The sequence below is a fragment of the Crocuta crocuta genome, unplaced genomic scaffold (genome assembly GCF_008692635.1).
Source record: "Crocuta crocuta isolate KB4526 unplaced genomic scaffold, BGI_CrCroc_1.0 scaffold236, whole genome shotgun sequence".
Classification (NCBI taxonomy): Eukaryota; Metazoa; Chordata; class Mammalia; order Carnivora; family Hyaenidae; genus Crocuta; species Crocuta crocuta.
Genome location: NW_027530998.1, coordinates 640,821 through 656,260, shown reverse-complemented (window position 1 = coordinate 656,260; position 15,440 = coordinate 640,821). Strand labels below are relative to the sequence as shown.

Here is a 15,440-nt window from a genome sequence, read left to right as displayed (position 1 = left end):
CTGCTAATGTGCTCTCTCATTCTCGCTCTCTCTCTCAGAAATAAATTTAAAAAATTAAAAAAAAAAGAGGTCTCTTATCCAAGCAACTGCAACATGTTGATAAGGTAATTTGAAATCCTTTGAAACATTAAACTTTGTTAATAAGGTAATTAGGAATCCTTCAGAGAATTAAATTTTATTTATTTAATCCCTGAAAATACTGCTGCTGGTATATATTGTACTTGCATATGAACTTGATTGCTTTCTTAATATTTTACACCTTTTAAAGTTTATTTATTAATTTATTTTGCGAGAGAGAGGTAGTAGGAGAGAATCCCAAGCAAGCTCCATGCTTTTAGGGCAGAGCCTGACGCGAGGCTTAATCCTGTGAGCCGTGAGATCACGAGTTATGCCAAAATTAAGAGTCAAATGCTTAACCAACAGAGCCACCCCAATCATCCCAATAGTTTACATTTCTATAAAGAAACACAGTATTATAGGAAAGTCTACCCCAGCAAACTACTCACCCAAACTGAGTGGTCTGTGCTTACAAACTTCATTGATAACTGCTTGCAGATTTGCCACTATCTGGTCACTTGGCATATCCAGCTGAAAGGAAAGGATATATAACATTAATAATGTGAAAGTGAGAAAACAATACAACTTTTAGTAACTGCATCAATATTTATTTTTAGGCAATATTTTTCAAATATTCAACTAATGCATACTATCTATTCAGAAGCCTTACTGTGGAAAAAAAAAGTTTCTGTAACTTTTCTTCTAGAATGCTACATTCACATGCCCTTACATGTCAAGACTTAATTATCTTATGAAACATGTCATAGTAAAGCATTTTGAAGTTATTCTACTTGAGATTCCTTAATTTTCAAGTAATTTCCCCAAAGCACATCCTGAGGCAGAATATGCCATCTCCTGATCCCTACCCCCAAGGAATTAGTGATATTTCCTCTTGAAGTTTATTATTAATTTACTTTTAAAGGAAACTAAGAAAACGTTTAGAAGTTCATGCTTTGAGGAGTACAAAATAAAACTACTTAACACACACATTGACACAACACATACCTGATACAGAGACACTTTCAGTATGCTATGGTAACACTCTATGCAATAACAATTATCCTGCTATTCAACAAAAATTACAGTAAGTAAATATATACAGAAAAAGCCCTATTCATAAAACTCCAAAACCTAGCTCATAAGTTTGGATAGTCCCTGTGTTATTCATTCAAATTCAATGCATGTTACTCTTCTAAAATACACTACTTAAATTAGTTATATTCTACTCCAGTGTTTAAAGGATTTTAAGCTTTGCCAAATGAATCAATTTTTTAAAATTCATGTAAAACTCATAATAGCATAACTGGCAAAAATCACATGGTAACAGTTCAAGTTCAAGCAAGGTTTCTCTTTCCCAATGACTCCGAGACCATTGCAAGAAATGTGCTGGGTAATAAGCATAAAGAATATTCCTCATGAAATAAATTATTCTCATTACCACCAGACAACATTTATTTGACACTCACTTGGACATGATACAATACCAAATCCTAAATGAGAAGGTTTGGATATTATTGGAGGAATTTTCACTTTATGCCAATCCTGAAGTGGGAATTCTGAGAGGTGGGAAAAAAATCAAGCAATGCTTAATTCACCTTCTGAAATCCAAAGAACTTACAGATTTTAATTTGCAGTGAATCAAGTAGTTCACAGGCAGAAAAAGCACCATATATTTGCTATGTTAAAAATCAAAACAATCATTAAAAACAATTTTTAAAAAATAGAGTGCCTGGCTAGGTCAGTCCGTTAAGCATCCGATTTCAACTCAGGTCATGATTTTGCTGTGTGTGAGTCTGAGCCCTGCATCTGGCTCTGTGCTGACAGCCCAGAGCCTGGAGCCTGCTTCGGATTCTGTATCTCTCTCACTTTCTGCCCTTCCCTTGCTTGTACTCTCTCTCTCTCTCTCTCTCTCAAAAATAAACTTTAAAACAAAATTTTAAATCAAAACAAAACAAAAATGTAGTTCTCCACATTAATCAAATTGTCCTTCTTTTTATTATCAACTGAAGTAACAGTTACAGCTTTAGTAAGTTCCTTCACCCTTCACTCTTTGTTAAAGACCTACAGCTACCTTAAATTTGGGAAAGTAATAGATACAAGAAAAAGCAAGATGTCCAACATATTTTTTTTTAACTATTTACTATTAAGCTATGCTCTACATTGTTATACTATCTATAAAACACTAAGCTCAACTATACTTTCTGTGGACTTATACTGCCTACAGTATGCTAAAATAAAATGCTACACAAATGCAATACGTGCTTTAGAAATACAAAACAAAGACTTCCTCAGCAACTTTCATCATTAGGATGCCTTCAATTATTTCATTAAGTTCTATAATATATAAAATGTTTTCAAACATAGTTTACATTTTTGTCCAAATTTCAGCACCTCTAATCTTTTGTATTGTGTCCTCTGCTGAATTTTAAAATATATTTACAGCCATAACACTTCATTTTACCTTTTCTTTTAGATATTACACAAAATTATGAAAAATGTATATATTTTATGGTTTATATAATGTTATTTTTTTAACGTTTGTTTATTTTTGAGAGAGAGAGAGATGGAGCATGAGTGGAGCAGGGCAGAGAGACAGGGAGACATAGAAACCAAAGCAGGCTCCTGACTTTGAGCTGTCAGCACAGAGCCTGATGAGGGGCTGGAACCCACAAACTGCGAGATCATGACCCAAACCGAAGTCAGAGCGTAACTGACTGACCCACCCAGACACCCCTAACTATGATTACTTAGTTGGCTACTGATACTAAGATAGTTATGGACCCAAAAAAATGTATGCATGCATAAACTTTATAAAAACTTGCACAGGAAATGTACTTGGGCTGACAATAATCTACAGATACCTAAGGAAAGCAAACTTTGCGAGCTTCTCTACCAATATCTCAGTTACTCTGCACTTGCTGGTGCTCTCATGCAATAACATTCTCATGCAAAAAGGCAAAGATGAGCCATTTTGAGGAGACAATGTTATCTGTTAGATTTTCAATATCAGAGCATAAGACTTGGTACAGCAGGAAAGAAAAAAAATATGACTGATGGACCTTGACTATGTGCATTTGTATATGTGCATATGTATGCATTTGAATATCTAACAGTCACAGTATTATTTATCTATGTTTAGCTAAAGACTGTTCACTACAGGACAAGACAGTTATTCCTCATTCTGTAGCACACATGGCATCACGAAATGAAAATTCTGAATCCTACTTCTGCTTAACATCCCTTATTATATCAGAAATAATTCCCTAAGCAGACTAGATGAAAGATTTACCAAAGATGTTTGGGTGGAGGCTCAGTGGATACAGGTGAACTCTATGTCTCTCTTTGCTTTATCAGATTTTCCTCTTTCCATGCAATTCCTAACCTTTGTCTTCATGAATTCCTACAATTATGAGAAATTAAAAATCTGTGGTTCCTGACAATTTTTACATCCCTTTGAGATGCAGATGTATGCAAGGCAAATTGTAGTCATGAAAGTGTCTAAGGCAATGATTTTTTTTTCAAGATTTTATTTAAATTCCAGTTGTTAACATCAGTGTAATACTAGTTTCAGGTGTAGAATTTAGTGATTCATCACTTATGTATAACACCCAATGCTCATCTCAACAAGTGCCCTCCTTAATGCCCATCACCTATTTAGCCCATACCCACCCCCATCTCCCCTCCAGCAGCCTTCAGTTTGTTCTCTATAGTTAACCGTCTGTTTCTGCCTTGCCTCTCTTTTTCTTTCCCCTATGTTCATCTGTTGTTGTCTTTTTTTAACATTTACTTTTGAGAGACAGGGCATGAGCGAGGGAGGGGCAGAGAGAGGGGGAGACACAGGATCCGAAGCAGGCTCCAGGTTCTGAGCTGTCTCCACAGAGCCTGATGTGGTGCTGAAACCCATGAACCATGAGATCATGACCTGAGCTAAAGTCAGATGCTCAACCTACTGAGCCACACAGGTGCCCCCATCTGTTTTATTTCTTAAGTTCCACAAATGAGTGAAATCACATGGTATTTATCTTTCGCTGACTGACTTATTTCACTTGGCATAATACTCTCTAGCTCCATCCATGTTGTTACAAATGGCAAGATTCCATTCTTTTTGATGCCTGAGTAATATCCTATTATATATATAATAGGATATAAAGTTATAAAGTTCCTATAGGTTATAATAGGACATAAATTATATAAAGTTCCATTAACTTTCTGAGGAATCTCCATGTGTTTTCCAGAGTTAGCAGCACCAGTTTGTACTCCCACCAACCGTGTAAAATGGTTCCCCTTTCTCAGCATCCTCATCAACATCTGTTTCCTGTGTTGTTAATATTAGCCATTCTGACAGGTGTGAGGTGATATCTCTTTGTGGTACTGATTTGCATTTCCCCGATGATGAGTGAGGTTGAGCATCTTTTCATGTGTCTGTTAGCCATCTGTATGTCTCCTTTGGAAAAATGTCTATTCATATCTTCTGCTCATTTTTCAAAAAAATATTTATTTTTGAGAGAGAGAAAGAATGAGAGAGAGACAGCAAGCAGGGGAGGGGCAGAGAGAGAGGGAGACAGAGTAACCAAAGTGGGCTTCCTGCTGACAGCAGAGAACCCAATGCAGGGCTCAAACTCACGAACTGTGAGATCATGACCTGATCGAAGTCAGACGTTTAACTGACTAAGCCACCCAGGTGCCCCATCTTCTGCCCATTTTTTTAATTGGATTGTTTTCGGTGTTGAGTTTGAGAAGTTCTTTATAATCTTGGATACTAACCTTTATCAGGAATGTCACTTGCCAATATCTTCTCCCACTCCGAAGGTTGCCTTTTGATTTTGTTCAGTTTCCCTCACTGTGCAGAAGCCTTTTATCTTGATGTAAGTCCCAAGAGACTATTTTTGCTTTTGTTTTCCTTGCCTCAGGAGACATATTAGATCCCTGGTTATGACCTTTACTTAAGTTTTCTTTTGAGACAAATTCCTCCGTCTTGGCATTTAGTCTCTGTCTTCTGTGTGGTAGGAAAGTCTGTTATGTTTCCTGATCCTGAAAGTAATGGCTTTATGAAGAAGAGGGAATATAATTTTCAGGGCCTGGCACTTCAAGAAGTGTCTCTGGTGTGCGCTGCATGCATTCTGCTGCTATGTTATGGCTGCTCTATCCCTCAGGTCAGTCCTCTGTCTGCAGAGTTTCTCCTTGCTGACAGTGGGGAGCATTTGGACCTTAGCCAGAAGTGTGGCAAGTTTTAACCAACTGTGCTCTAGTAAGCTTGCTAAAAGGGACCAAATGCCATTTCTACTAGAATTGAAGTTTGCAGAACTCCATGGTCAGTAGACTTGGTGGGTGTGGGAGTTTGTGCTGGTCTTCTAGGGGAGGGGTCTTGCTGGCACTGGTCGTTAGGCAAACTTATCCCAGAAAAGCAGTACCAGCAGAGTACAGGGTGGGTGGGACTTGGTGTTAAGCAGGTTAGGCAGCCAATGCTGGCATTGTGCAGTTTACTGAAGTTGGTTTATCCTGAGGGGTGGGAGAGGGAAATGGTGCCCACCAGCTCTTTTGTCCCTGAAGAGGCAATGCCACCTCTCACAGATGCGCTCCAAAATGTACTAACAGTCCCTCCCCACTCCTTAGGTCATCCTCAGATTGCACAGTTTGCCCCGGGGTTGTTTGCCTGTCTCCACTCCAGGGGTAGTACAGCATCCTCAGGTCTCTATCACAGCCAAGGCTGGGGACCTCTGAAACTCGTCTTGGAGCCCCAAGTGGCTGCAAAAACTCAAAATTTAGTCCCTCTCCTTTTCTCAGCCAATGGCTCTGGGGAAGTGTTCTGGTATTTATCCCTGTGCACTCCACTCTCTCTCACCTTCCTCTGCAACCAGGACTCCCTCCCCTCTTCAGCACCCTTGACTGGATCCATTTCTCCGCTAAACTCGCTCTCCACACTTCCTACCTTCTTCCAAACAGCCTCTTCTCTCCCTGTAGTTGTGGGGTTTGTTCTATCAGTCTTCAGGTCGATTTCTTCAGTATTCAGAATGATTTCAGAGTTACCTGGCTGCATTTCAGCAGGACAAGACAAGCCTAGGGTCCTCCTACTATGCCGCCATCTTAGCTCCCCCCTCTACAGCAATGATTCTTAAACTTTTGGGGGTTATCAAACCTCACTCCAGAAAACTGCACACAGGCACACACACAAAAAAACTATCCTATGCTTTCACGGGCTTCATGAATTCTGACTTTAAAAAAGGGGAAGAGAGAAGGAAGGCTTCTGAGAAAAGTGCGTCAGCTAAAAGAGATCCCTAGTCACACTTTTGAGAACTGGTGGTTTGGAAGAATAAGGACTACAGTGTAGGAAAAGAATTTGACTTGATTTTTTACCTTTTACAGAGAATAAAAAATATATACAAGCAAAATACATATACATGATTTTTAAACAATCACATGATCCTCCTTAAGTGGCTAACTTCTGTCACTATAAATGTTCTGACAGCCTCTAGATGTATGATCATCTCTAAGTGGAAACTGTAGAGTGGACTGCTCCTTTGGAAAGCACTTGTTAAAACATCTGGCCTCCAAAATCTCTTCCAAATGCAATGTTCTAAGATTAAATAAAGAATGGCCAGGCTTATAGTTTCTGCAGATGGGCCAACATTCTTAATCACCATGGCTCCTTAGTGTCTAAACCAAGAAAAGGAAGATAATCTGTGTGTCCTCTATACAACATTAAGGAAAGTAATAATAATAATTGATTGATGGAGCAGCTCTATTTATTGAGTAAATACTCTGAGCCAAGCTCTATTCTACACATTACATAAACATTGTCATTCATTTCTCCTATGAATCCTTTGAAATAGAACCTACTGCAATTCCTCTTTTACCATTAGAAACTGAGATCTGGGGGGCCAGAGGGCTCAGTCAGTTGAGCTTCTGAGTGGCTCAGGTCATGATCTCACAGTTTGTGGGACTGGGTCCTATGTCAGGCCTATGCTATCAGCCTGCTTAGGATTCCTTCTCTCTCTCTCTCACAATGAATAAACAAAAACTTAAAAAAAAAAAAAAAAAGGAAAGAAAAGAAACTGAGACTTGGAAAACTTTGTTAACTTATCCAAGTGCACAAACCCCTGGTAAGGAGTGGCTCAGCAGCTATTCCCACCCTGTTCATCATCATCCTGGGAGCTAGAAAGAAACAGAAAGATGAGTACGATACAAAATTGCCCTCAGGGAGCTTACAATCTGGTCTCTAAAATACATCACAGGTGCCACTCTAACTATATGAACAACATACTACAAGGGCACAGAGGGAAGAAGTGCTGGACTTTGAAAGAGAAGGCTACCCAAAGAAGGTGGTATGTGGGTCTTTAAGTTAGTCTGAACAGATGAAGAGTTCTGAGGAACAATGAGGATCTTCCAGGCAGAAGGAGCAGCATGAGCTAACATGATAAAAGGTGGAACAGGTGACCATTAGATGGCTCACTATATCAAGGCCTAGGGTTATAAACTCAAACTCAGATGCCCACGGTGGCCAGACCAGGCAATGTGCAGGACTGAAGAGGCTTAGGTTTGAGTGCATATGCCTACCACACCTGTGGGACACAGGCTGTGCAGAGCTGGATAGCAACATTCCATATGGTGGAGACAGTAAGCTACTCAGCACTAATAGACTGTTACACTGAGGGCTGTGGGGCCACGGTTAACAGAATCCCGGACTTGTCAAGAACCAGAAATCTGAAGTTCTTTGTGATATCATCTAGTTTTTAAAAGAAAACAAAACCACACCACTATCTGAGCCCAATAAAATAATCTGGGGACCAAATTCAGCCTATAAGCTGCCAATCTGCAACTCCAGACTTCAGCTTGCCTCATTGAAAATAGTAAGAAATGCTGAATTTGAAATTGACATAATAATTTGAGACTACCAAGAGATTTGAATGTAAAGATAAAGATTTTATTTAGAACTGTGAGCAGTGAGAAGCTATTCAATGCTTCTCAGCAGACGAATGCTCTCTCTATCTGATCAATGTCTTAGAAAGAATTCTGGAGGAAGGGTGTGTGTAAAAGAAGAATAGGCAACCTTTCTCTATAAACGGTCAGATGGTAAATATTTGGGGCTTTGCAGGCCAGTCTGTGTTGCAACTACTCAATTCTGCTATTTTAGCAAGAAAGAAGCCATAGACAATACACAAATGAATGTGTGCAACTGTGTTCTGACAAAACTCTACTTACAAAAACACGTGGAAAGCTAGAAATGGTCCCCGGGCCAGTTTGTGAACCCCTGGTGTGGAAGACAGACTGAAGGATGTTTGAGGAAGTGAATGGGCAAAAATAGCCATTAATTTTTGCACGATCAAAAAAGATTTTTGTTTGGTTTGGTTAACAGGAAGCTTTGTTGGGTGCTGAGAGACTTGGTATCCTACTATGGATCCATCTACTATGCAGATGAAGCAAAAAAAAAAAAAATGTTTTGTCAGGCTAAGAATTGCGTTGCCATTTAAAGTAACAGTAGGAAAAATGCTTCGGGACTGTTTTAACAGCTGTTGTAAGCTTAGATGTGTATTTGGAAGTTGTTGTATGGGGCTTTTCTGGAAGTTTCCTCAGGACTGATGATCAGTCCTAAGTATACCCTATATTCTAAAGAAAGATGCCAACAATTAAGGCCGCCAAGAAGGTGCTATTATAATCAACACATACCTACGTAGAAGCAGGCCAAGTGAGGAGGCAAGGCTCCAAGAAAGCTACTCTGTGAAGGTGGGGGCACCTGCCAGAAGGGGAGACCAGCAGGCTGAACATGTGATATTAAGGACATCAAACCAATAAGGGCTGGCCAGAGAAGCAGCAATGATCAAGTGAGGGCAACAAATCCAGGCAGATAAGCAGGAGCATGAGACTTTCCTCCCTTACTACCCCAGGGGAGTTAGACCTGAGAAAGAGAAAGTGTCTCAGAAGTGAATCAAGCCACTGTAGGGCTCTAAGGTCTACAGTGGGAGGATGTGTGAGTGAAAACTGCATAAGCCCTCCGCACTTCAGATCACACGAACAGCAAAAGCCTGGTTCTAAAGGGAACAAGAGAAATCTTTGCATAGGAGATTAGAGTTCTAAACTGGATAAGACTGCACTTTTAATTACTGACAGTCACTGGAAATAACGAGATCTATCTAATGTGCCAGGGAAGGGAACAGAGAAAGGACACTGTACACATGGCACAGCGAGAGAACGGAGGAAACATCCCATGTTTGTATCCCACTAAATTCAGATTTTTCAATAAAGAGTTATAAATTTATACATAGACTATTTCTGTACATATGAAAGACATGTCAAGATTAAAAGGCAGTTAAATTGGCCTTTTTTAGGTGTACAGTTGCATGCACTGTAATTCACACATACATTTGAGTAACCATCACAATACAGGATATAGAACCAAAAAACACTTCCTCATGTGATCTCTTAGCCACTCCTAACCCTCACAATCCCACATATGTCACTATAGTTTTTTCTTCTCAAAAATGTCATACAAATGGAATAACAGTGGGGCACCTGGGTGGCTCAGTCAGTTAAGCGTCAGACTTCGGCTCAGGTCATGATCTCGCAGTTTGCAAGTTTGAGTCCTGCATTGGGCTCTGTGCTGACAGCTCAGAGCCTGGAGCCTGCTTCGGATTCTGTGTCTCATTCTTTCTCTGGCCCTCCCCGACCTGTGCTCTGCCTTTCTCTGTCTCTCAAAAAAAAAAAAATAAATGTAAAAAAAAAAAAAAAAGTTTTTAAAATGGAATAACAGTATGTANTTCTTTTTTCCAAAAAAAAAAAAAAATAAAAAAAAAAAAAAAAAAAAGTTTTTCAAATGGAATAACAGTATGTAACCTTTGTTTTCTTTCCTCTGTAAAATTTTAAAACTGTGCTAAAAATACATAAAATTTACCACTGTAACTATTCCAATGTATACAGTTCAGTGGTATTAAGTACATTCTCATTTTTGTGCAACTCACCACCATCTACTTTCAGAACTTTTTCCATCTTCCTTGTCTAAAAATGGGGCACCTGTGTGGCTCAGTCAGTTGAGCATCTAACTCTTGACTTTAGCTCAAGTCATGATCTCACAGCTGTGAGATCAAGTCCCATAGGCATGCAGCCTGCTTGAGATTCTCTCTCCCTCTCACTCTCTCCCACTCACAGTCTCTTTCTCTCAAAAAATTAAAACTATGCACCCATTAAACACTACTTTCCCAATCTCCCCTTCCCCAGCTCCTGGCAACCACCATTCTATGGTCTGTCTCTATGAATAGGACAGCTCTTGGTACCTCAAAAAAGTGGGATCAGAGTATCCTTTGTCAACTGGTTTACTTCATTTAGCATAATGTCAAGTTCGTACATGTTACACATAGCATGTGTCAGAATTTCCTTCCTTTTTAAGACAATATTCCACTGTACATACAGACATACTTCATTTTCTTAAGCTTCACTTTATTGTACTTTACAGACACTACTTTTGAAAGTTTGTGGCAACCCTATGTCGAACAAGATTATTGGCACCATTTTTCCAACAGCATTTGCTCAATTCATGCTTCTGTCACATTTTGGTTAATTCTCACAATATTTCAAACTTTTTCATTACTGTATTTGTTATGGAGTCAATCGATGCAGGAAACTGCATTGTTGACTTGTTTTAAGAAACTGCCACAGCACAGCCACCTCAACCTTTGGCAATCACTGCCCTGATCAGTCAGCAGCCAAAAGCATCAAGGCAGGATATCTTGATATCAACAAAAAGATTACAACTCACTGAAAGCTCAAATGATGGTTTTAACTTTTTAGCAATCAAGTATTTTTTAATTATTCTTTTAGACATAATGCTGTTTCAAACTTTAACAGACCACAGTATGGTATAAATATAACTTTCATACGTAGTGAGAAACCAAAAAATTCATTTGATTCACTTGACTGCAATATTCCACTTTATTGTGGTGGTTCTGGAACTGAACCTGCAATATCTCTAAAGTGTGCCTGAATCGACATTTTGTTTAGCCATTCATCTGTCATGGACACTTGGGTTGCTTCCACTTTTTGGCTATTTGAACAATGCTCCAATGAACATAGCTGTACATACACCTGAGTCCCTGCTTTCAATTCTTTTGGATATATGTAAGTAGAATCTATGAATCTATGGTAATTCTATGTTTAATTTTTGGAGGAATTGTCATTCTCCATGGCAACTGCACCATTTTATATCCCCACCAGCAATGCACAAAGGTCCCAATTTCTCTGTATCCTTGCCAAACCTTATTTCTGGGGATTTTTTGATAACAGCTATCCCAACTGGTATGAAGCAGTATCTCACTTTGGTTTTAATTTGCATTTTCCTATCGGCTAATAATGCTGAGCATTTTTTCATGTCTTTATTGGCCATTTGTATATCTTATTTGGAGATATGTGTATTCAGATCGTTTGCTCATTTTTTGAACTATTTATCATTTTATTATTGAGTTACAGTGATCCCCTCCCTTATCCATGGTAACCAAGACCCCCAGTGGATAACTCAAACTGCAGACAGTACTAAACTTCTATACTATGTTTTCTCCTATACATGCATATCTGTGATAAAGTTTAACTTATAAATTAAGCACAGCAACAGATGAACATAATAAAATAGAACAATTATAATAATATGCTGTAATAAAAGTTATGTGGATGTGGTCTCTCTCTCTCTCAAAATATGTTACTGTACTATGCTCACCCTTGTGATGATAGGTGATGATAAGACGCCTACATGATAAGGTGAAGTGAGGGGGGGTGACGTAGGCATTGTGATGTAGTGTTAGGCTGCCAATGACCTCCTAACAGTGTATCAGGGGGACCATCTGCCTCCAGACTGCAGTTGACCATAGGGAACTGAAACTGTGGAAAGGTAAACCACAGACAAGGGGGGACTACTGTATAAGAGTTCTTCATGTATTCTAGATATAAGTCTCTTACCATATATATATATGCATATGTCTATATGCATATGTCTATATGCATATATATATATGATTTGCAGGTATTTTCTGCCATTCAGTTGACTACCTTCTCACTCTGCTGATATTGTCCTTAGATGTACAAAACGTTTAAATTTTGATGAAGTCCAATTTATCTCTTTTGTTCCCTGTGCTTTTGGTGTCAGTATAAAATCTTTCGAGACTACTTTCACTTGGGTTATAGACAGTAACCTTTTGAGACTCATTTAGGTTGTTTCATTAACAGTTGGCACCCTTTTTATGACTGACTAGTCCACTGTATGATATACCACACAGGCTTTTGTTAATCCAGTCACATATAGAAGGACAAACGAGTTTTTCCCAGCTTTTGATGATTATCAATACAGATCCTATAAACATCATTTCATATATTTGTGTGAACATAAGTTTTGATTTTACTTTAAATGTTTCAACTTATGGGGGTAAAACCCCAGAAAACTGCTGGGCTGTACAATATATGTCTAGCTTTATAAGATACTACCAAATTGTTTTATAGAGTGTCTATACCACTTTGTATTTCTACCAGCAAAGTGTGAAAATTTGTCTGTAATTTTGTCATTATTTAAGTAATTTTCTGCATGATACTTCTTCCTTTGGGGACACCAATACTATGAAAGCTAGATCTTTGTTATCAGCCTCTAGGACTCTAAGGCTTTCTCTTTTTCTCCAATCTTTTGTCTTTCTCAGATTGGACAGTTCCTATGGTCTATTTTCAAGTTCTTTCCTCTGTCATTTCTATTAGTTTCATCTCCAGTAGTTCATAAACAATTTTTATGAGAGCCCTTTCCCAGGCTGATCTTCCCAGTACTTTCTGGTTCCCCGAGGCTCTCCTTTTGGAACTCTGCCCAGAAAGCTGGGGCTTTATTTACCCCACTTTGCTACTTACTCTCTGTAACTGTTCCTGCATTGGGGGCCAAGTGACAGGACAGAAAGAGAAAAGAAGCAAAGACAGTGTGCCCTATCCTCTTGTGACCACAGATCCTCCGGACAGAAGGGAAGTTTCCCTTTTCTCAAATTCCTCTTCTGCGCCAACTGTCCCCATTAGGATGCATTACCTATTTCTCAAGCCTGAGCTTCTCCTGAAGCTCTCTCTGCCTGCACCAATGTCCACTTCCCAGTTTCAGACTATGTTGAGATCCGGTCATGTGACAACACAGGGGAAACATGGCAAACTCACACCAGTAGTGAGTGGTGGTACTTCAAATTCTGGTCTTCCCTGGGGCACCTGGGTGGCTCACTCGGTTAAGCGTCCGACTTCGGCTCAGGTCATGATCACATGGTTCGTGGGTTCGAGCCCACATGGGGCTCTGTGCTGACGGCTAGCTCAGAGCCTGGAGCCTGTTTCAGATTCTGTATCTCCCTCTCTCTCTGACCCTCCCCTGCTCACGCTGTCGCTGTCTCTCTCTCTCTCAGAAATAAATAAAAAACATTAAATTTTTTTTCAGGTTTTAAAATAGTTGCATTCAGTGCAAGAGACAGGTTATCATGTGATTACATCATTTCACCTGGAACCAAAACTTCAAGCTTATGCATTATGTATTTATATTTTAGGGTTGGCAAACTTTTTCTGCTAAGAACCAGATGGTAAATATTTCAGGCTTTTAAGGCCACATATGATTTTTGCTGCATATTCCTTTTTTTTTTTTTACACCCCTTTTTAAAAGGACCATTCTAAGCTCACAAGTAGTACAAAAACAGACCAAAGAGCCACTGTTTGCCAACTCCTGTATTAGAATACATGATTTCTCTCCAAATATACACATATTCATGCAAAGGCAAGTTGTGATATGAGTTATGCTTCACATCACTTTAACAAATTCCTATCTTTGTCAAAATCTAAATGGGGGAAGGAGGACGCTCCCAGGCAAAAGCAATTTTCATCATTGCTTATAATAAAGCTACTTAGAAAATGCTTAATTTGTTGTTTGTTTTTTTTTAATGAGACTCCACACTGAATGTGGGGCTTGAATTCATGACCCTGAAATCAAGAGTCAGATGCTCCACCAACTGAGCCAGCCACATATCCCTTTGTGTTTCTATTTAATATATTTAATAATTCACAATAAGGTCTTATTGGTGTTTTATTATTTACTGCAAATGCTATATTGTTGAATGTTATTTGTTTGAAAGTAACACTAATGAAACTCACAAGGAATTAGCTTTCAGATCCATTCAATTTCCTCTCCCAACATTTGGATAAAGACAGAATTCAGTAAAAGCTATCAAACTTATCACTGGCTTTTGAAATAAAGTTAACAGGCGCGCCTGGGTGGCTCAGTTGATTAAGCGTCTAGCTCCGGCTCAGGCATGATCTCGTCGTTTGTGAGTTCAAGCCCCGTGTCAGGGTCTGTGTTATCAGCCTGCTTCAGACTGTGTCTCCCTCTCTCTCTGTCCCTCCCCTGCTTGTGCTCTGTCTCTCTCTGTCTCTCTCTCTCAAAAATAAATAAACATTAAAAAAAATTTTAATGAAATAAAGTTAACAAAAGAAAGCTGTGTGTGCAATATACTGACAACTACTTATTAACAAATGGATTAACAAAGAAAAGCAAGTTGGTTTACTCCTCTTTTATATGTAAAACACACATATTTTTCAGTATATTATTCTTTTAATCAGTGATCACTACACTATTGTGTTAATGCAATGAATTAAAGAGAAAAGTCAGCTGTTTCTCTCAAATGGTATGGTTTTTCTTATACTACAAGTTATATCTGGTAGAAGGTGAAACTCACACTTTCAATTCCCAAAAATTCTAGGAGATTATCATCTAATTTCATGACAGTATAGGTAAGAAAACTGGAAATGATAACAAACAAGTTTTAATACTCCTACCAATAAGAACACTGATAAATATCCATCCAAAGGATGTAATGTAAAATACTACAAGGATTATTCATCCCAGTTAAATATGCATCTCTCACAATAAAGGATCGAGCAGAATGCGGGCACACATTGGTTTCCGGATAACTAGTTTCTCTTTCCTTTCTTAGCCCCATTCGCTTGGCAATTTAAGATCTATTGCCAATCTACTTCCTTCACTTTTAATGAAAACTAACAAACAAAGAATTTGTCTTTTACATTCTATACTTTGTTTTCTTCTCATTTTAATTCCCTTATCTATGACACAGCACACTGTAGTATACCAAAAATAATGTAACAAAAGAGAAGTTAATTATCAACTGGAAGGAATGGAGGAAAAGGAGGAAAGGGAGTGGCATTGAGCTATGAGCCAATGGGCTACCACCTTTTATCCAACTATTGCTTATATCTAACCGATTTAAGCAATATTCTTAGCTTGCCACTTTCTCAACTTATGGGCCTCACTGCTATAAAAATAACCCTTCAATTTCCACATACTATATTATCCACATCTTGCTGTTTAACTGAACTTCACCATATTCACTTTT

At 38.6% G+C, this 15,440-nt stretch overlaps 1 protein-coding gene across 3 annotated transcripts in view; it reads right to left on the bottom strand.

Moving 5' to 3' along the window:
• Positions 1 to 15,440, bottom strand: part of MRPL1 (mitochondrial ribosomal protein L1) — a 137,488-nt gene that overhangs the window by 10,193 nt on the left and 111,855 nt on the right. For 2 of the 3 annotated variants that reach the window (XM_077770547.1, XM_077770548.1), the window contains one exon: positions 507 to 588. In XM_077770547.1, coding sequence (XP_077626673.1) covers positions 507 to 588 — 82 coding nt within the window. Of the gene's footprint in view, positions 1 to 506; positions 589 to 15,440 lie in introns of those variants that run through there. The other variant, XM_077770549.1, reaches the window with a different exon arrangement.